This window comes from Antennarius striatus, chromosome 1 (assembly GCF_040054535.1).
Source record: "Antennarius striatus isolate MH-2024 chromosome 1, ASM4005453v1, whole genome shotgun sequence".
NCBI classification, from domain to species: domain Eukaryota; kingdom Metazoa; phylum Chordata; class Actinopteri; order Lophiiformes; family Antennariidae; genus Antennarius; species Antennarius striatus.
The window spans coordinates 22,827,510-22,850,334 of record NC_090776.1 but is presented as its reverse complement, the minus strand read 5'-3'; the positions used below and the strand labels follow the sequence as shown (position 1 = coordinate 22,850,334).

At 43.7% G+C, this 22,825-nt stretch overlaps 1 protein-coding gene across 2 annotated transcripts in view; it reads right to left on the bottom strand.

The window, feature by feature from the left end:
- Positions 1-22,192, bottom strand: part of galnt18b (UDP-N-acetyl-alpha-D-galactosamine:polypeptide N-acetylgalactosaminyltransferase 18b) — a 68,442-nt gene extending 46,250 nt beyond the window's left edge. The window contains exons 1-2 of one of the 2 annotated variants that reach the window (XM_068321704.1): positions 22,078-22,192; positions 21,735-21,993 (exon numbers count right to left, since the gene is read on the bottom strand). In XM_068321704.1, the coding sequence (XP_068177805.1) occupies positions 21,735-21,993; positions 22,078-22,137 (319 nt within the window). In that variant the 5' untranslated portion in view covers positions 22,138-22,192. Of the gene's footprint in view, positions 1-21,734 lie in introns of both variants that reach the window. The other variant, XM_068321695.1, reaches the window with a different exon arrangement.
- Between the last annotated feature and the right edge of the window lie 633 nt (positions 22,193-22,825).

Here is a 22,825-nt window from a genome sequence, read left to right as displayed (position 1 = left end):
TTCCCTTTATAGAGTTATTTTTTTATAAACTGCAGGCTTGGGTTCAGTCTCTACTCATAAATCAAAAACATTTCAGCATTCAGCTGAGAGCTGAAAAACAAACTGATGAGGCATGGAAAGATGGAGGTGATGAATTCTGTTAATCTGTCACTGAGGGCATCTTTCTTTATCTTTCTGAACCAAAACCAATTACTTGCTATCAATACTTTTTCTACTAAAAACATTAAGATTTTTTCAGTCTTCCATCTGTTTTCCTATAATTACAAGCATAGTTGCTGATTTCTATAAACATGCTATAACACAAATATGAGAGTCACACATCCTGATGAGTAAAATGCAAAAGAGGTTATCAATGGGGATCAGATAAACAGAACTTGACTTGGACAATGTTTGATCTGTAATGATTGGTGAAATATTAACACGGTCTAAAAAATTTACAAAACAAACAGAAAAAATAAAAAATGCATGTGCATAAAAATGAGAACAGGCCATCAAATATTTCTGCCTCCCTAATGAGCCGAACACAAAAGTCAAATCAGGTCGTTGCAGCTCATCACTGCGAACCAAAGTTTCAATCTGTTTCCTGTGGTGTTTTTTAATGTCCATTAAATCCTATTTTAATCTGAACTTGTCACATGTCTGTGGGGATGAACTCAACCAGTGTTGCTGCTTGCTAAATATTTAAGTTTATACTGTGTGTATCTTTTAGTTTTGCATGTTAGCAAGTAAACATCTTCTAATTAACAAACACAAAGAATGCCATTCACACAGCAGGTATTGTCAATGTATCTTATCCCGAGGCTGACATGATTTTAAATTTCACCGAGGAGCTGCTGTTTCCGAGACACTGACAGTACAAGTGTCAACTTTTTGTAATGTGTAACCTACTATTAAAGGTAAATAAACTAGGAACCTTGATTGCTTTCAGAACAATCCCACAAATCCACCTAGAAGATACAGTATAAGCGAATAATTGTAGCTGCTTCCAAAAGGAAGAGGATCCACAAAAGTAAGCTGGAATAACCCTCGAGGGGAGCATAAAGTCTTCCAATATTCGCTGAGAATTTTCCATCTGTTATGAAACAGAAAAATAGAAAAATACAGAACTTGTGCATTTTGAATCCTTGTCTTGATTTTGCTCTGGGAGGTTATCAGGGTTGAGTCAGGAGAAAACATTTCTCCTGATGCATCAAATTAAACAGCAGATTTTAGAAAACAAACACTTGGTAGAGAAATAGTACATGAATATAAATCAAAGCGATGCTTCCAATGGAATATTTATTCACTAAAGATAAAGAATTTCTCAGAATATATATTTTTTTGTTCCCATCATTATTTTTGCACAGCTTTCTCTCTCCTTTTTTTTTTTTACAAATTTTTTTTGTAACAATTTAAATTAATTCTTCTCAGCTGCACAAAATACTTAACCTACAATTGCACCACTCCACGACGAGATTTTTTAATAAAGACAAAATTACTTGAGTGAATGTTTCTGACATACACTGTTTAATATTTTACTCACAAGTCACACAATCTTTAAAACACTGGAGTTTTCCCCTGCTGCTTGGAGAATGATAAGTCTCTGTTCTATATTAATGAAGTCTACATGGATTTGGATGGCAGACACAGGAATCTAGTATTTTATCTTATGTTTTGTTTTTGATCATGGCTTCTTGATGGTTTGGTTGGGGCAGATATCAATTATTCAGGTAGAGATCTCCATGATTTTCCATTCAGGGGATTGTGAGGAAAATAAGGCACGTAGTCAATTATCAAGCAGAGCTATTGTCAGAGTCTCTTTTCACGAAGCTGCTCATCTCGCTGGGTTTTTGCTGAGGCTTTACAGAGAAGTCTCTGGTGATGGAAGAGGTGACAAACAGCTTGCAGCTGAGAAAGATGTACCAGAAACATCACACCATTATGAAAAGGAACATTTGGGTCAGTTTTCCATTTTTCTGCAATCGCATAACTGTTGAACCACGACACACCGACCTTAAATAATCAAACTGCTTTATCTCTGCAGTAATCAGATTATTAAAATATTGTGTACAAGAAACCTGCATTTCATGTGTGTATTTAGGATCCTAATTGTCTTATTAAATACACTCATCTGTGTGTGGAAGAGTTCAGACAGAGAACATACAGTAATAATGATGATTATCAGCTGTTCGATAAAAAATTCTAAATGTTAAACTTAAAACCGCCACTAAAAGTAAAAGTGTACTTCAGACATCAAATCAAAAATTTGCGATTTTGTAAAATTTTCAACACACTAATAATACGCATGTTTCTTCCCGACTACCTCTTTTGGCTGGCCAAAGTCAAAATGGATGGCTGTTGTTGCACTCTTTCCTTAAGTTGTTGGTCTGGTCTTCACTCATTTCCTTATCTGGATAAAATGGTCCTCAGTCACTCATTCATTCATTCAACACTGCGTTTGTTCTTTCACCTGGATATTTATTCGTCAACAGTTGTGTGTGCATTTGGCAGTTCAATGAACCTCTCACTGATAAAGCTGATTACTTTGCGTGAAGTGTGACGGTCACTATCACTACTCGAGGATTTATAAACTCTGACAGCCTCTGTGGAGTGAATAGTTACAGGTGGTAACGGAGGAGATTATAATCTGAGTAGAGATTTGAATTTAAAAAGGTATTCCCATGCCCCTGTTTAAGGATTTACAAAGTTAGAAAGTAGAGTGGACATGGAGGAATTTCAGGTTGGAGACTTGAAAGGAAAAACAATGAATCGTGTTTGCAGGTGAATCCTGTGTGTCAAAACAAGCAGAGCTGATCAGAACATTACTGTGTCTGGCTAACAAGAAAGTGAAGTGAGAGAAAGTGAGACAAATGTTGGGGAGGAAAAATGGCCTCACGGGGCAGATACGCTCCGGAAAATAATGGTGAAGCATTTTAGCTTTGATGACTGACTATCCATTCTCAACATCTGGAAGTGACACACACACACCCCGACAATGATATCAATCAAGGTTCCTTTATTTTTTCCCAAATGACCTGTGGGTCAAACTGGAGAGCTCGCGTTGAAGGAGGAATAAAATTGGTTTAAATGTGATTAAGTTGCTGTCAAAACAAAGAACCACAAAATTCATCATGAAGAAAGGGTACACATTTAGATTCTCGATTCTCACTTTACTTACTTTACTTCGCTAAGAATCAAAGAAAAAAATAGTAAATGTTTATGAGCGCCTTTCACACAAGAGATACTGATTTAAGAGTCTAACGGAAAAAAAGAAACACCACATTAAACATGGAAGATGAATTGGTCTTCAGCTGAGTCTGCATAATGTGACCTTTTAGTACCCTTCTGGCTTGCTTGGAACCCCAATGGAGCACATGGAAAAAAAGTAGAACCAAGTTTGTTTTTTCCAATGGAAATGCAAAAAAGTGGGTAGAAAGAGTCAAGCTGCTATCCCGCAGCAGCTTTTTCGCTGAACCTTTATTCAAAACCAATGTATGTTTTGGATGCAACAAAAGGCATAAGACTGCCAGTTTGCTCCACCTCTGTGAGGTCTGTGGAGGTGACAGATCTGAAACAGAGTTCTGGATGAACAGAGCACACCGGCGTGGCTGAATAGGTGTGACGTGTTCAGGATCGCTACCCCTGGGGAGCAAACTGCTAAACTAGTTTATCTTAACAGGACGTCCATTACTTGTACATTCATTAAGACAATGAATGTTTCCCTTCCAAATACATTGATCTGAAATGATAGAAGAGTCACATCACACTATTTCCATACATTTTGTTATTTTACAGCGTATGGTGTTAAAACAGAAGCACGCCACACATTACTGCCACACTTGGATTTTGGTTCCGCCGGTGTCCTTATTTGTTACTTGCCCTTGCCTTTAATGGAGAGATTTTTAATGAGTCCTGTGAGGTGTTTTCTTTTTTCTTATTTTAATCTTTGCTCTGTTTATAATCCCCCCCCCCTTTCCTTCTGTTTTATCACTTCCATGTATAATTGAACATGGCAGCCTGTAGATAAGGAGCTGTGGAAATCAAGACAAAATCACTGACTTCACATTCCAAAATTACTGTGGAAATTAAATCATTACCAGTGCAAAACAATTTCGCAATGACTGTGGTCGTCTCAGTATCTGTACATTGCAGGTGTTTTTTCACTCTGCCAAAGCAAATTGTGAGTTCCGACACAGGCTACACTCAATCCTTTGTTTAATGGTTGTTACAGTGGGTGCATACAACAACAAAATAAGGACATTTGCTTATTTTGTTATACAAGATTTAAAAGCAATGATGCATAACCTGAGAAGTTTATATCCACCAGCAACAAACCCCTTAAAATGCTTAAGACTTAATCCAAACCAACGGTTTTTCATGTGGTTCCTTCACTGCTGTTGTCTTTTGACAACCAGCTGTTCAGGTGCACAAAGTAAAAAATCATAACGAAAATTCAGTGGACCGATAGCCATAAATTATTGACTGTGAAACACAATCAATAATTTGACTGTGCATTACATTTCTAGACCAAAATAAATTTGAATACACATTAGGGATTAAAAAAAATTGGAAACAACTGAAATGTAAAATTATGGAAACTGAGAAAATGAAATCAAACATTACAGCAAACACATGTTGTTAACATCATAATTATCATTAACCTCAATAATATCATTAACCCAGAAACTGATATTGAAATAGATCCTGATTCACAAACAAGTAGGGAAAAAAATCAGCCTCAGGCTGTCCCTGGTTGCACAACCAGCTAACTGGATGTGCTGCACCTTTCAGAGCACCCATTAAGCTCAGAGGAACAAGACAGTGGACGTGATAAACAGATGAGTTGCACACCAGAAACATCACACGGTTGTCATTGTAATAAAACAATGTACGTACAAATGACAGGACAAAGTTGAACAGAAATGTAAATAGAACTTGAACTGAAAAGATTACTATCACAGTACTGCAGCTGTTTTTTACATATTGTATTTTTTCAGAACATATTTGACGTGTACTGTCACGATGCATTACTGAGATGAGCATGCCAGCCCCACACAGCCCACAGATTTTTTTTTTTTACATTTTCAACAAAACCACATAAAGCGCACTGTTTTTAATGCTATCTGTTACAGCATTTAGCCATCACAATCCTGCTGTTCTGTTTGTATTTCTCATGGTAGCTGGGAAGCCAACCAGATGCTACATGTGACTACCTGCTCTCGCAAACTTCAGCTACCGCTAAGGGCTTTATGCTATGTTACCTGTAGCACAAGCTGCGCTGTAATTGTTCAGTGCTGAGCTTCTTCTTTCATTGGCTCAGTTATGGTGATTAAGCACAACTTGTTCCCCTTAAGTCCTGTGTAGGTACCTCAGTAATTCAAATCAGAGCATGTTGTACTGCATTATGGAGTTGATTCACAGAAGGAGCTCAACCACACCTTACCTTAAGCCAGTAATTTGCATTATCTTAATCATCTTCACATACACAAAAAGGCAAAGGTGGTGTAGAGAGAGCACTGAAAGCATAGTGAAATGTGCTGCTCCAGGCAAGGTACACCTGTTTCAGTACACCACCCACAATTAACCCATCAACCTATATTTATTTAAATTCAGTGCTTCAGCCTGTGTATTTATAGCGATCGCCGAGAAGCCCAGTGGAGGCATGTGTGAGGCTGCTGATTCAGAGGCACTGGAAAAAGGAATCTGTCAGGAATATGAAGGTGCTCAGTTGTGTAATCAGAGCACAACAGATGTGCTTTTACACTTAACACCACTTTTTTTTGTGGTCTTGTTTGAAGTCCTCTTCTGCGCTCACCCACTTGAGAGATTAGGATGCACAGGATGAATAAGAATAAGAAAGGATTTTTATGCAACATCAGTTCCTACAACAACACACTGAGATGTATAATTAGCTCAAAAACTTTGTGCTGTGTTGCAAAAAGTGAAGCAGTCGGGACCTTATCACTGCACAGCAGATGCCCCCCAAAAGGGCTTGACAGGAAAGTTTTTGCAAAGTGTTGGTTTCCACCTCAGTCCAGGCTGAATGGCTCCTGGCTGGTTGTTGATGGCAACCGTTACTCGCTGTAGCAAACTGACAAAACACTGTCTGATGGCTATATTGGGATTTATCAGAAAATGCATTCCAAACCCTCAAAATTTCACTGTGTTTAAGCAATTAAAGGCATCAGACTTTGTTTCAGTGGCAGTGAGAGTGTTGCTATTGATCTGACCTGATCTTGTAATGTAAAGTCCTTCATTAATTCTTTCAGTCCTCGTAAACTGCGTGTTCTGCTAATGGTGGCTTGCAGGGATTGCTGGAGCCTAAAGCAGGTGGCTTGCAGGCAAAGGGTGGGGGGCACTCCGAGCACGACGCCAGTGCACTGCTGAGCGACAATACAGACAAACAACACCTACGGGCAATTTAGACTAAAGAATTCACATAAGCTGTGTCTTTGGAAATAGGAGGAACTTGAAGAACCCAGGCAGAACCCAGGCAGACACAGGGAGAACATACAAACTCCACACAGAGCGGGACTTGAACCTGGAACCGCCTTGCTATGCGGCAATAGCCTTACCTACTGCACCACCAATGTACAATCACATTTTTGTTATTTCATGCTAGAAAATTTGACAACAAAAGAAGCAAATCAACTTGTGGCACTTAGACTGTAGAGGACAAATGCAGCACCAATGCATCAAATCAGCTTTCAGATGAGAGATAAACTGAAAAGTGTTGGAAAGAACCCATTCTGGAGCCATGATACACCACTTGTTCTAAACATGCATTTCAGCTGAGACATGCAGATCTACACCAAGCTCCTCAAAATGGATTAGATCTACTTTTACGCTAAGCATTTGCATTTGAGAGGCATTTGTGAATATTTAATGGATTACATTTGCACCAGGAAGAGCCACAGAGGTGATGCTGATACAAAGGTACAAACGTCACCCAAATATATGAATATGAATCATTCCTGGATCTATTCAAAAACAATAGTATTTCACAGCATAAAACCGAAATAAGTATTCCCAGTTCTCCACTATACTTTATTTATGAATGCATTATTGATGATATTTTGGTTAATATGAATCTATTTTTAGCTTTTAATTTTTAAAATATTTTGCAGAAAAAAAACCTCATTATGTGCTATTAATGATTTGCTAGTGATTTTACAATATCAATTGTTGTGGTGGACAGCTGTAAAGTCAAGTAAAATGATCATAACTTGATTTATATTTCTGTGTATTTTTCTTAACTGATTTATAATCGAGAACGCCATTATTCAAAATGACGTAAGCGGAGGTATATCTGTACTTATTTTAAAATAAATGTACATTAGTCACCTGAAGATCATTTAGATCATGACTGCTTGAGTTATTGACAGCATTTTCCTGCTGTGAATAAGGTATCGAACGATGGTAAGGAGACCTTGGTAAGTGAAGAGACTGCCTCTCAGCTTCACTAACATGCTGTCATGAACATCAGGCATTTGACACTCACGTGTGTCACAAACAGACGACGACAACCGAACCATGTGGAAACTTGTTCTCCCCAGACACCGAGACACTGACAGCGACTCTACAGACACTCAAATCCTATTTTATTCAAAAATGGTTGGCTGGTTTGAGAATTTGGGAATAAAAAAATATTTCACTGTCAATATGATCACAAGTTTTCCAAGAGATTTGAACCCAAATATCTAGGGGGAAAAAAGGGGAAGAAAACCTGTAAGGACTTTAACACAGGACACTGAAAAACTTCAACAATATGGTACTGTGTGTTCGTTTTAAACTGTTAGTAGACTTTGGTGGAAACTTTTAAAAACAATTATTACAGTGACAACTATTAATGGGACAGGCTGTGTACCCACCAGACCCTTCCTCTAACCTGTACGTCCTCTGTACAGGTTTATTAATCACTGTTTGTTGCATGCAATATCAAAAAAATGTCCCATATGAACTTGGGTTCATTTATGACTTTACAGATTACAAAGCCAGCAAAGTTGCTTGAGATGAAGAACCTAAATAACTTCATCCATCCATTTGTCTTCTTGAAGATGAGACAATTGCAATCATCTTGTCTACAGCCGTTTATCTGCTTTGTGAGTCACAGGTCTGCTGGAGGTGGTTACCAGCAAGAGGCAGGGTACACCCCAGGTAAGGTGTCATCATGAAAATACACAAAAAAACAAACAAATGCTCACAATCACACCTACGGACAATTTGGTGTGACCAATTCACCTAAACTGCATGTCTATGTGGGTAGGAGAACCCACACAGACATGGGGAGAACATAAAAACTCTGTACAGAAAGGAATGAAACCCAGAACCTTCTTGCTGTGAGGCAACAGCGCCACAGTGCTGACCCAGTGATTGTTATATATCACAGGACTAACCAAGTAATACTTGTCCTGAGACAAAAGAGATGAGATAACCATGACATAAAAAAAGATAGAGTGGCAAGACATTCATTGATGTTGAGACAGCAGACTTGTGAAAGTCAACATCATCCCTATCATTGAAAAACAAAACCTCCATGTCTACTTTTTTCTGGATCCGAAATGAAATAATTTCTGGTCAGTAGCTACGTGATTATTTCCATCTTTATGTGTGATGGATTAATGAAAGGCGAAGGTTGCAAAATATATTTTGGTATACCATCTAAATCACAGTAAGATTTGATGAGAGGTCATAGTAATTCACTCCCGTCTCATCAGCTCTCACCCTGTAATCCATCTAAATCCTCCCCTACTATAACCTGACATCAGCAACATCCGACTCAATAAAAAACAAAATGAGCACTGACACACCGTCCACTTTCTCGCAGTCAGAAAGATCAACTGAGAGAAAAGAAATTGCAAATTCAATATGAAGCGTATATACCTCAAGACAGGAAAATTTCAATAACTTTTTCTAGCTTTTTTATTTAAAATAAATGTACATTAAGTAATTCTTATACTGGGCCTGGCAGTTGCCAGGAGAAAGGCACGTGTCTGACTACACTATGTTAAGGGCAAAATCTGGTGGAGGTGGATTATGGTGTAGGGCTCTTAAATGTTTCATCATGCCATGTCATTTTGGACATTGTCACGCTCCCAATTTTGTGAGACCAATTTGGAGACAGCTCCTTTTTCTTCCAAATTGACTGCTGAACAAAGGTAATTCCATAAAGACATGGATGAGCAAGGCGGGTGTTGACTGGTCTGGACAGAGTCCTGACCTCAACACAACAGAACAATTCAGGGATGAATTAAACCCAGTAAACACGCTCCTGAACCTTGTGGAAAGTGTTCCTGGAAGAATTGAAGTTGTAATAGCAGGAAACTGTGGACTGAGAACATATTAAATCCTATGGTTTAAGAATGGAATCCTACTCAACTTGTGGCACTACAGTGTTAACTGGTTGTGACTGAAAAATGCCATGCATTCTAGTATGCCTAGTCTTGGAGTCTTGCATGATAGCTCTGCTCAACAGAGATGCTGCTCTGACTCAGTGTTGCTTCTGATACCTCATCCAAGCTTTGTCCACGTACTGACTCACATCTATTCATATTAGTTGCTATATTTCCTTATTTCACAGATTTTTGTTGGATGTTTTCCTGTGTGATGTTGATTGGTTTTTATTTTGGGTAGTTCCAGTGGTTTGCTGGGGAAGCCTCTTTCTCTCATATGTCCTATATGTTCTCTAATTAATGGGTCTGTCTTGTGTTGTTTTCTATGTTCCTTATTCCCCATAGAGTTTATCCTAGATGGATACTTAGTTTGGAAGAGTCTCCCTTTTCGACATCTTGTCCTACCTGTTTTTAATTCAGGACCTCTTTGGAATGACTTTTCAAGCCTTTCGTCTCAATCTTTTCTTCCATGTTTTGTTGTGGTTGCATATACTGTATATACTTAATATATATGGACTATAAGGAGCACCGTCAATGAATGGCCTATTTTAAAACCCTTTTCATATATAAGTGCACTGGATTGTAAGGCGCACTGTTCGTTTTTGAGAAAATCAAAGGCTTCTAGGTGCACCTTATTGTGCGGAAAATACTGTACTGTAAATAATGTCCTGACTGGGAATGAAGCTACCAACCTGCTGTTCCAAGGGTGACAACATTAACATTAAGTCATTTAGCTGCTATATATCACTTGATAAATATTTAAAATTTTTACATAATAAAAATTAAAAAAGGAACTTTACAATAATTTGCACCTCGGCTGTGATGTGGCACATCCGTTGTTCACATGTCCAACTGTCGAAGACTGAGGATTACAAAGCTGCAAACCAGATTCAGCCATTGCCCAAAAGTAACCAGCATTTTACTGAAAATTAGGAAGTGACATTGTCACAATCCGCTCCTGGTTTTCCCCTCATCCGCCCAGCTCTACCTGCCTTCCACTCCAAACTCATCAGTGCAACTGCCTTCACCTGTGTTTCCTCACCTGATTATCACCTGCCGGCTCAGTACATATACCCTCCCATTCCTCTCAGTCTCTGCCAGATTGTCTTTGTGTCATGCATAGCTCTCTCGTGTTGATCTCCGGACTGCTTCCTCGGTTACGACCCTGCCTGTCTTCGACCCGTCTTCCTCGTCTCTGCCCCGGTAAACTGACCAGCCTTCTGTCCTTGACTACTCTGCCTGCTCGTTCCTGTTCTGATACCTGTCACCTGGGATTCCTGGTTACGGAGACTGTTTGGAATATTGCTGCCATTCTGTGCGAACCTCAGAATAAACTGTTGGACTATTACTGATCTGGTCTCAGTCTGTGCTGTACGTGGGTCCTACCTCTGACCCGTTACAGTACAATCTGGCCATAAATGGATCCAGCACAGGTTGATCACCGGATCTCCCGGATGGAGGACATGCTTGACCAGCTGGTTGCGAATTCCGTTGCGGCTGCAGCAGAAAACCAGCAGGTTCTGTCACAAGTTCGGTGTGATGTAGCAAGTCTCCACGCCCGCACCCAGGCCCTGGGGCTCACACCGTCTGTCTCACCGGGAGCCACGTTCTCGTCACCTGCCTCGGCGGGCGCTGCTGCTCCGCCGTCCGCCTCAGCGGGTGTCGCCGGCATTCCACCTTCGATCCGGGAGCCTAACGTGGGAGCACCGGAGCGTTATGACGGCGATCCTGCCACCTGCAACGCCTTTCTCTGCAACTGTTCCATCCTTTTCTCCCTCCAGCCGCTCACCTTCTCCTCGGAGGAGGCTAAGGTGGCTTACACCGTCAATCACCTCACCGGGCGGGCACGTCTGTGGGGCACTGCGGAGTGGCAGAGAGGGACTCCCGCCTGTCGATCTTTCCAGTCCTTCGCCGACGAGCTCCGGAAGGTTTTTGGTTCTGGACCTCTGGGGGCCGACGCCGGACGAGAACTGCTGGATCTGGTCCAGGGCAGCCGTTCAGTCACGGATTACGCTATAGACTTTCGTACCACGGCCCCTCTGTGTGACTGGAACCCGGTCGCCCTCCGTGATGTTTTTTTGCGGGGCCTGGCTGGATACATCAAGGACGAGCTGGTCGCTTATGAGCTGCCGTCAACACTGGAGCGCCTGATTGAACTCGCCACCCGCATTGATCTGCGCATCCAGGCACGCCGGAGAGAGAGACGCTCTGAGCTCCAGCCACGCCCTGCCCGTCCCCGCAGTCCTCCTCGCTCCAAGCCTACAGCGGCGCCGACCTCTCTCCTGTCTGCCTCAGTCACCCCTGTGTGTGAGGGGGATCCGGAGCCGATGCAGCTTGGCCGCACCCGCCTCTCACCTGAGGAGAGGGAGAGAAGACAGCGCTTGAACCTCTGTATCTACTGCGGTCAGCCAGGACACTTCGTCAGCCGGTGCCCAGTAAAAGCCAGAGCTCACCAGTGAACGGAGGCATACTGGTGAGCTCCATCGCTGATCCCGCCTCCTCTGAAAGGCCAAGCATCACCGCCAAGTTCCTGCTGCCTTCTGGTTCCCACTCCATCGCCGCCCTCCTGGATTCTGGGGCTGATGGGAGCATCATGGACGAGAACCTCGCTCTTCAGCTGGGACTACGCCCGGAGCCGCTGCCGTCGCCCATTGCAGCCAGAGCCCTGGACGGACATGTGCTGGGGAGGGTAACATCTCAAACCAACCCGGTGCGCATGCTCCTGCCAGGGGGGCACGGTGAGAGCATCCAGTTTCTGCTTCTGTCCACACCTAACCAGCCCGTCATTCTGGGGTACCCCTGGCTCCGCCTGCACAATCCTAACATCGACTGGACATCCTGCTCCGTTCGGGAGTGGGGCGCGACCTGCCAGCGGACCTGTCTCAAGGCGTCGTCAGCTTCTTCTGCTCCTGCTTCTACTCCTGCTCCTGACCTCACTGGGGTTCCAGCTGTGTACCACTGCCTAAAAGAGGTATTTAACAAAGCTAAAGCCACCTCCCTGCCGCCACACCGCCCTTATGACTGTGCGATTGACTTACTACCGGGCACATCACCTCCCAAGGGACGCTTGTACTCTCTCTCTGCCCCTGAGAGAAAAGCCATGGAGGTATACATTAAAGACTCCTTGGCGGCAGGGATCATCCGCCCCTCTTCTTCACCTGCTGGCGCAGGATTTTTTTTCGTAGAAAAGAAGGATAAAACACTGCGTCCCTGCATAGACTATCGTGGACTTAATAATATCACGGTTAAGAACCGCTACCCCCTCCCGCTCCTCTCCACGGCTTTTGAACTGCTCCAGGGGGCGACGGTGTTCTCAAAACTCGATCTGAGGAATGCGTATCATCTGGTTCGCATCCGGGAGGGAGATGAGTGGATGACTGCCTTCAACACCCCGACAGGGCATTACGAGTATCGTGTGATGCCCTTCGGTTTGACAAATGCCCCTGCAGTTTTCCAAGCCCTGGTGAACGATGTGCTCCGAGACATGTTGAATAAGTACGTCTTTGTGTATCTGGATGACATCCTGATCTTTTCCCGCAGCCAGGAGGAGCACGTCGTCCACGTCAGATCCGTCCTCCGCCGCCTCCTGGACAACGCCCTCTTCGTCAAGGCGGAGAAGTGTGAGTTCCATGTACCCTCAGTCTCCTTCCTGGGGTACATTATTGCCAAAGACTGCATAAAGATGGACCCTGCTAAGGTTTCGGCTGTAACCTCCTGGCCGGTCCCGGAGACACGCAAGCAACTGCAACGTTTCTTGGGTTTTGCCAATTTCTACCGGCGCTTCATCAGAGGTTTCAGCTCCATTGCATCTCCCCTCTCGGCCCTCACCTCATCCAAGACCTCCTTCCGTTGGACCGATGCAGCTCAAGGAGCCTTCGACACCCTCAAGACTCGTTTCTCCACTGCCCCCATCCTCCAGATTCCCGATCCAGAGCGCCAGTTCACTGTGGAGGTGGATGCATCCAGCGTGGGGGTGGGGGCGATCCTGTCCCAGCGCGCCGCCAAAGACCAGAAGCTCCATCCCTGCGCCTTTTTCTCTCGCCGTCTCACTCCCACAGAGAGGAATTATGACATTGGTAACAGGGAGCTTCTGGCGGTAAAGGCAGCCTTGGAGGAGTGGCGCCATTGGCTAGAGGGGGCCAATGTGCCATTCATTGTGTGGACTGATCACCGCAACCTGGAATATATTCGCTCGGCCAAGAGACTGAACTCAAGGCAAGCCCGCTGGTCACTGTTCTTCGACAGATTTAATTTCACGCTGTCCTATCGGCCAGGCTCCCGTAATACCAAGCCAGATGCACTGTCCCGCCGATTTCCGGAGAGCCCGGATGAAAGACCTGAACCCTCCACCATTATTCCAGCCTCCTGCCTCGTCGCTTGCGTCACCTGGGAGATCGAGGAGAGGGTGCGAGCAGCCGCTGAGGATCAGCCCGGTCCTAGTTCCTGTCCTCCTGACCGCCTGTTTGTTCCGGCTAGGCTCCGTTCCGATGTGCTCCAGTGGGGGCACGCCTCCCGGCTCACCTGTCATCCAGGCATTCAGCGCACTTGTGATGTCCTGCAGCAGCGCTTTTGGTGGCCTTCGCTGGAGGAGGATGTCCGTGGCTACGTCAACGCGTGTCCTGTTTGTAACCAGAATAAGACTCCTCGTCACCCACCAGCCGGCCTCCTGCACCCCCTGCCTGTCCCTCATCGCCCTTGGTCACACATTTCCCTGGACTTTGTTACCGGTCTACCCCCCTCCAGGGGTCACACTGCCATCCTCACAGTGGTAGACCGGTTCAGCAAAATGGCACACTTCATTCCCCTTCCCAAGCTTCCTTCTGCCAAAGAGACTGCCAGTCTGGTCCTCCAACACATCTTTCGGCTCCATGGTCTGCCCACCGACATCGTCTCTGACCGGGGCCCCCAGTTCACGTCCATCTTCTGGAAGGAGTTTTGCAGTCTGCTGGGGTCCTCGGTCAGCCTCACCTCTGGTTTTCACCCCCAGTCCAACGGGCAGACTGAGAGAGCTAACCAGGACCTGGAAACCACGCTTCGCTGTCTCACGGCTGAGAATCCTGCTTCCTGGTCGGAGCAACTCATCTGGGTGGAATATGCCCACAACACCCTCACCTGCTCCTCCACGGGCCTTTCCCCCTTCCAGTGTGCCTATGGGTATCGGCCGCCACTCTTTGCTCACCAAGAGAGGGAGGCGGCCTGCCCGTCGGCTCAAGCCTTTGTCCGTCGTTGCCGGCGCACCTGGGAACGAGCACGCACCGCCCTCCTGAAGTCTGCTGACCGCTACGCTGCCGCCGCCAACAAGCGCCGCACGCCTGCTCCCGCCTACCAGGTCGGCCAGAGGGTCTGGCTCTCCACCCGTGACCTGCCCCTCAAGGTGGAGAGTCGCAAGCTGGCTCCCAGGTTTGTGGGGCCCTTCCCCATCACTCGCATCATTAACCCGGAAGCGGTCCGCCTGCAGCTTCCAGGGTCCATGAGGATCCACCCCACTTTCCACGTCTCCAAAATCAAGCCTGTCCGGGTGAGTCCTCTTGTTCCCCCTACACCACCCCCTCCTCCTCCTCAGCTTGTCGATGGTGGTCCTGTGTATGCTGTCAAGCGCCTCTTGCGCTCTCGCCGCCGTGGACGTGGTGTGCAGTATCTGGTGGACTGGGAAGGTTACGGTCCGGTGGATCGTTCCTGGATTCCGGCCCGGTTCATCGTGGATCCTCGGCTCATCACAGACTTTCACCGCCTGCATCCGGACCAGCCTGCTCCATCCTCCATCCCGTCCCCTGGGGGACCTGCTGCTGATGGGCCTGCCGACCCACCGGATGATGGTGGCTCGGATGTGGACACTTCCTCCGGCTCATCTTCCTCTTCTGCAGACGACGATGTGGACTCCGCTGTCTCAGAGGAGTTTTAGCCCCCCTCCGGCCTCCCCCCTCCCTCCCCGCTCAGTCTGGGACGTCTGGAGCCGTCCCTTGAAGGGGGGGGTCCTGTCACAATCCGCTCCTGGTTTTCCCCTCATCCGCCCAGCTCTACCTGCCTTCCACTCCAAACTCATCAGTGCAACTGCCTTCACCTGTGTTTCCTCACCTGATTATCACCTGCCGGCTCAGTACATATACCCTCCCATTCCTCTCAGTCTCTGCCAGATTGTCTTTGTGTCATGCATAGCTCTCTCGTGTTGATCTCCGGACTGCTTCCTCGGTTACGACCCTGCCTGTCTTCGACCCGTCTTCCTCGTCTCTGCCCCGGTAAACTGACCAGCCTTCTGTCCTTGACTACTCTGCCTGCTCGTTCCTGTTCTGATACCTGTCACCTGGGATTCCTGGTTACGGAGACTGTTTGGAATATTGCTGCCATTCTGTGCGAACCTCAGAATAAACTGTTGGACTATTACTGATCTGGTCTCAGTCTGTGCTGTACGTGGGTCCTACCTCTGACCCGTTACAGACATAACAACAGTGTCAGCATCTAGGGTGACATTTTACTCTACATATGCATCAATTAACTCTTTGCAAACAATTAATTTTCAAAGCAAGAACTTTAGTTTCTCTCTTTCTTGGTGAGGTCACCCAATCTCCCCTTCAAGCCTAAGGACCTCTGGAGTTTTGTGCTCTCTTCCCAATGTAGAAACAATATTTAGGAGCTGCTCTTCTCTGAGTGACCTGCAAGTTTTCTATTTGCTGCTTTTGAGATACTTACATTATAATTAACTCTCCTACACTGTCCGACCGTCTTCATTAGCTCATTCTGCCTATACAGATGCCGATTCAATGTACATACTGCTTCCCTTTCCTGCTCAAAGGAGGAAATACAGTCACTCCTCATCACACTTTAGTGATCTCAAAACAGAACAACAAAGACGCAACAGTTCCACATCAAACAGGTTGTGGAAAATAGGGTATAATAGAGCAGTGGAAGAAGCATAGATGAGGTACATTACATAGCAAAATTGCAAGTTTCCGCTCAGAACATTAAGTTCATGTTATAAGGTTTCACTGATTCCAAGCAATGAAGTTCATAAGTTCATAAGAATAAGTCGGTTCATCAATGACTACAGATTTATAGCTTTGTCTTTATAGCTCTTTGATGTAAACACTATAAAGTCATGGTTAGATCTCTGTCAGACTCACAGTGGTGCTTTTCATATCTTCGGTGTGGCAGCATAAAGTCAGACGGGAAAAATGAAGAGAATATTGCAGCAGTGAACTGATTTATTCAACAGAATACGAGGGGACGAACTTCAAATCAATGCTCATCAACTTTATCCCTTTGTGATAATTGGGCACTTGAATCAGAATAATTATTTGTTATCGTTACTAAACGTTCTCCAGTGCTTTCATAACCTGTACTTCAAAAGTTCCTGATTTATTGGAATTACCAGCCTCAGATATGGGGTCATTATATTTTACATCGTTCCTTCTTACCCCAGACACTCTCACACTGTCTGTTTTCCTGCCTACAGGCTGCAAACTGAAATTGCTGACAGATGAATTAGACTGGTAATAAATCTGCAGCACAATGTTCAGAGAGAGTATGGTTACATTAATTCCATATTTATCAATTGTGAAAAACAGTTAAGCCTCCTGTCTATTCAAAAGAATGCAAAGCCTTAGAACCGCTATCAAGCTACTGCAGAAATACAAATACCTTTACAGGGATTACACTATTTTGAGGACACAGCTCACTGTCCCAAAATGTATCATGTCATAACTGGGTGCTTACTGAACAGGTTGTGAAATACACAAGACTAAATTATTCCTTGAGCAAATTTATTCTTGTATATCATCAATTTACAGGTCAGTCATGATGATAAATAATGCAAAACTAAAAAGCAAGAGAAATGTCTTCAGTAACCTGGAATATTTCTCTGTTTTGCATTAAAACATTTCAGCATTCAGCAACACTGCGTTGAGTTGATGGGTGACACTCCCCAACTAGTTTCCAAAAGTCTGGAGGCAATGCTTAAAGCAGTATTTTTTTAACAAAAGAAAAATTCCGCTTTCTTTTGAATAAAAGCTTACATACAGGCCCAGATGACTCCAGAAAAGATCAGCTACAGTTCTAACCAATGCACCAGTGTGCAGGTCTAGGGATCTCAAATCGAATATCCTTTCACATCCTATTATCATTCAACACAAAGACAAGACTTGAAACATAGGAACATCCTTTATATTATGAAAAACAAAGTTGGCTTATTTTAAAACGGTGTCAAAGAATATTTTTTAACTGCTCTGCATCCCAAAGGAACAGGAAAAGTACATGAGTAAAACATGTAGCTGCATATTTTACCCTGCATGCACCAGCAAGTAAAAGAACACTCAAACATCAGTGCATAGACGTGCTTTCACTTGTTTCACTCCTTCACGCGCTTTACTCTGAAATATCTGGAAGAAAATTTTCCAAATATAACTCTGAGCTTCAATGGAAATCCTGATTTAGTGAGTTGCTCAATTGGCTTGACTGGTGGATTTGCCTGAAGCCATCTTGGAAGCTGTCATTGTCATTTGTAGCTTAATCATCATTCTGTTAATGATGTGCTCTCGCAGGCCTCGTGGCCATTCAGACTCCACACTGCTAAAGCAGATCCTCAGAAGTCAAAGCTAGCTATGAATCACGGTGCTTTTAATGAACAACATCCAATGAAAATAGGTCCATTAAAATAGTCAAACCATACACCCAGGATTAGTTTATGTACGAATGTAAATACAGCACTACCAATGTCATCGTCAGACCTCAACATTGAGTTTTCATTTCAGTTTTTTAAGCATAAAGGAAAAACCATGTCAACACAAACAATCCAGCACACACACCCGTATGCAGGTCTGAGATTGCAATCATAAATTCACCCCAGGCTGAAAATGAATTTCATTTGTAATTATTTTTTAACAGATTTAGTTCTGCAATTTGGTTCACACTGCTAAAATCGGATCACTTGATTTTCTCCGTCATGCATGACAATGAATTTGTCAAATTTGGTGCAATTAGTTGAACAAAGTATCAGCTTAGACTATAATTTTATAGATACAGACACAGACAGACAGATAGTTAGAGATCGAGAGATAGTTAGATCGAGATAGATCGAGATAGTTTATTGAGATAGTTAGATTGAGATAGTTAGATCGAGATAAATTGATCGAGATGGATGGTGATAGATGGATCGATCAATACTTTAGTAATCCTAAAGGAAATTGCATGCGACTTCATGATGTTGAAGTGCTGAAGACAATGGTTAGTTGCAGCCCCCTTGATTTTATTGAAATAGAGTTTTATTTATACCTGCAAAAGTGTCTGTAACAGCAATACACAATAAATAGTAGATTATATAACTTATTAAATTATATTTGTAGTTCAGTCAATGTGTCCAACATTGACAAGGAAGATTAAATGCAAAAATTCCCATTAATATACCGTAGCTGTTGTGGTGAGAGTGTTTTATCCATCAAAATACCAAAATAAAACCAAAGTACAAGGAGGGTGTTTTTTACAGCCAAAACAGGAATTATTTTATTGATACGCAGATCATCAGTACAGATCAATTGGGAACAGCCCCTGGATGCATGTCTCCTGACCCTTTTATAGCCACAGTCCTTCATTCTTGTGTACGTGAGAGGTGTCTTATTCATGGGAAAACAGGAAACATCAGATTTCCCTGCGAACATCCGAATCTAAACCACCACCCAGCGTCAAGTTGACCCGCTTCCTGTCTTCCCGTTTTTCGGACAATCTGGTTATTCACTGCCAAACTTGAAAATGTGTTTCCTCTGATTTGAAATGTGACCTACGCATGCATTATTTCGCTTCCACACTACAAATACAAAAACCATTCTTCTTCTTCTTTACTCACTGTATATGCAGCAGCTGTGCAGAGCTGCAGTCCTCTGACATCATGCTGGAGTCATTACCGCCGGTAGTTGTGGGTTGGGTGTCACAGGGGTGCAGCAGGAAGCCCTCTTGGTGGGCGTGCGTGAACCTGCCCAGTCCACTTTCACAATAAATTTTTAACGGACTGTCCTTAGCACAAGAAAGAGCTCTGCTGATTTATCTCCTGTTGCCACACTGCTTTGTCCCGGTTACAGACCACTTTACTTCATCACATTGTCAGAGTGGTGGAATATTTCTGTCTCCTCTGTGAGTGGGAAGCTGATACCAGACAGATCTCTTCTGACAGTTTGCTGTGAGTCAGTTGCAGTAACCGCTTCATTCTCACATGCAGTAATGCTCTGTGGTGTGGGAGCTGATGTTGGGTTTACAGTGCACTAAAACAAAGTGCATGTGACTGTCTGAAATCTGAATCTGATTGTCTCAGCATGAGTATGTACTAGAGAGCCAGAATTTCCAGCTTCAGCAATTCTCTCATTACATGATACAGGAAGAAAATGTATTTTTAGAGATGTTGAAAGTACTCTAATGACTCTCTGGCTCTGCCTGAAGCTCAGCGACTGCTGATGCTTGTCGGCCACTTACAGACTCCGATTATGGGTCTATATTTTCTGATGATGCCTTCAGAACAATTATATGGGAAATCCAGACAGCATGTCTCATATTTAAAGTGACAGGTTGTTTTGTTGGAGCAGCCTTTATTGCTGCAAATGTATAGCGTCAACAGCCTGAACAGACTCTCTAGTCAACAAAGACAATGTGCTCCCAAACTCAGAGGCCCACTGCTGATATTCATTTAATCTCTGTTGTGTTCCTGCAGTTTGCAACTAAGGTCTGACAACAGGTTCAAATTTCATAAGAGGACAAAAACCTTAAGAGACCAATGACTATGTTGGCTGACTGAGCATATGCTCATGGGAGAATGAGTGCAAGGAAGTGAAAGTGTTTCTTTCCAACCAATTACAGATTCAGTACTCTCTTTTAACAAGGATTATTTAAGACTCACAGCCAGAGATAGTTTTTTTTAAGGAAGAGTTCAACATTTCAGCACATATCTTAACATCAGAGAGTCCAATGGGATAATTGATGCCACTCTATAAATGGTAAAGTTACAGTCACTTACAGTAAAACAAAAGCTGGAAATGATGCAAACAGCTACCATACCCTGCTGCCCAGGCTCTGAAGCTGGTTAATTAAATACTTATTTAATCATGATAAATCATGTAAAGCATACATATTTTTTGATCTCATTAATTAACTCCAGAAATGGAACACAGTATTCTGTGTGCTGCAAACTTCAGGCAGACATTTTACAATTACTGTATTAAAAAAAACCCAAAGGACCCAAAGAGTCTCGCTGTTTCTAATGTTTCACATTACACGAAGCTACTACTATGAGTCACAGCGTCACAGCCGTTGTTGCAATCTCTTTGTCTATCTTCCTGCAACTAAAACTATATAACAGTACTGATTATGTAGAAAACCTCTAGAAAAATATACCATTTAACTGAAAGTGGCTTGAAATAAAGCACAGTTACTACACAATCTTCACACAAAATGTTGTTTCAAGCCTATTGCTACACGGTTTGAGTTTTTAATCGTGAATCCATCTTGAATGATGCCGTCTGATATGGCAGCATTCACAGCTGAAACACGCTTTAAGGTGGGTCAATGGGGTCGTCTGAACAGAGCTCCTCCCTGCAGATGGATCGGGGTGCCAAGCTGAAATTGAGAGCTGCCTCCTGCAGGAATGTTTACCCAACCTTAGCAGAGAGCCTTTACTGCTCACAGCAGCGTGAGTCCATTCTGTGTGCGCTTCACGTGTGCACCACCTCTGTGCCATTTCAAACTGGCCCAGATCAAGCACCCCCACACACCCACAAATGCACTGACATGTATAGCTTCTTTAGAAAACACAGAATAGACAGGAGTAAACTGTGTGTGGTCAAGTGTGAAGAAACTGTACACCAGACATGCAGGAAAGGTTTGAAGGAATTTGACAGAAGAGATTCCAGACATACCTCCTGGAAAAGCAAAAGCTGGATATAATAATAATAATAATAATAATAATAATAATAATAATAATAATAATAATATAATAATAATATAATAATAAAATCTCAGAATTGCATTTTAACATTTCATTAACATTCCTTATTACCTTGAATTTATTGACACTAATTAAAACATTAACATGAAATTTGTCTCAAGAATTTTTTTTTTCAGTTTTTCTCTGTTGAAGGAAAAATTAAGACATAATGCTTGTGTCCTCATTATTTTTCTCATGTATTTATGACGCTATTTTATATCATTCGTCTCACTCCACTCACCTTCCTCCTCTATCTAGAAATAAAATTAATTTAAAAACCAAATTTAAAAATCCTACTATTTACAATCTCACAAAAAACAAAAAAAACAAAAAAAGAAATAACAGAAATCGACTCCTTGTGATTTTAAAGTCCTCAAACTTTCAGCTGTGAGGGATGGAGGCTTTACCTTGTATGTGCTGGTTGACCACATTCTCAAGCCGATCGAGCCTCTCCATGATCCGGACGGTGTCACCTCTCTTGTCTCCCTCTAACTTTCTCTCCGGTAGAGGCATCGGGACTTTGATGTAAATATTGGCGATATAATTAGTAACCCATCCGACATAGAGCAGGCACACAATGTTGGTCATGCCGCTCAGAATCACGCATGTGGACACCAAAGTTTTGGTTCTCCTGGTGCAAGCCATGCCGACATCCCTCCATGCAGCCTGCAAAAAGAAGAGGAACTGGAATAACGAAGTTATTTCCAGCGACGGTGCAGAGATGTGATATCTGGAGCGCACAGCCCTCACTACAAGAAGTGGAGCGCTTTTTATTGGGAGGGTGGTGAAATGCGGGTCAAAGTCACACATCTACAGGTGAACGTTCCCCCCTTCTGTTCCTGGTCCGATGCGAACCTCCGTCGACTCCGGTCGCGTTTGAGAATCAAGGAAACAGGAGCGCCGCCAAGCATCCCGCAGCAGCCAATCAGAGGACGGCGAGCTCCGACTGCCGCCCCTGGCAGCGCCCGCGCGTCCATGCTGATTCACTCTGAGAGTGGACCTGACCGGACTGCTCTGTCGGAACCGGACCCAGAGGGTCCCCGCCGACTCTACTCCTGTCGAAGCGGAGACACATGTTTGCGTGCCACTGACATGCCTGCAGCGAGTTGAGCGTTATCTTTCCTGATCTCGCCCGCGATTTGGAATCACTCCTGTGGAGTAACTGCTGTGGATCTCACCCATGGACCGTGAAGAGAATTTCTACCTGTAATACCGCATCAGGCCACAAGGGGGAGACACTAGGTCTCTGTAGGTGTTTCTGGGTTTGGACCTGATCCAGGAATATTTTATAAATGACGCGTGAAGTCGAGAACATTATTAACTTGTGGAAACTCACCATATTTATCCCTATGAGTGGTGTTTTAGAGAGATGGAAAAGGGATTATCTAATAACATCATGTTGATTTAAAAAAAAAAGCCAATTAGCATCCGGTTAAAGTGGCTGTACGCCGGAAGTTTAACGGCCTGCATTGAGTCTGGGCGAGCATCGTGTGTGCTC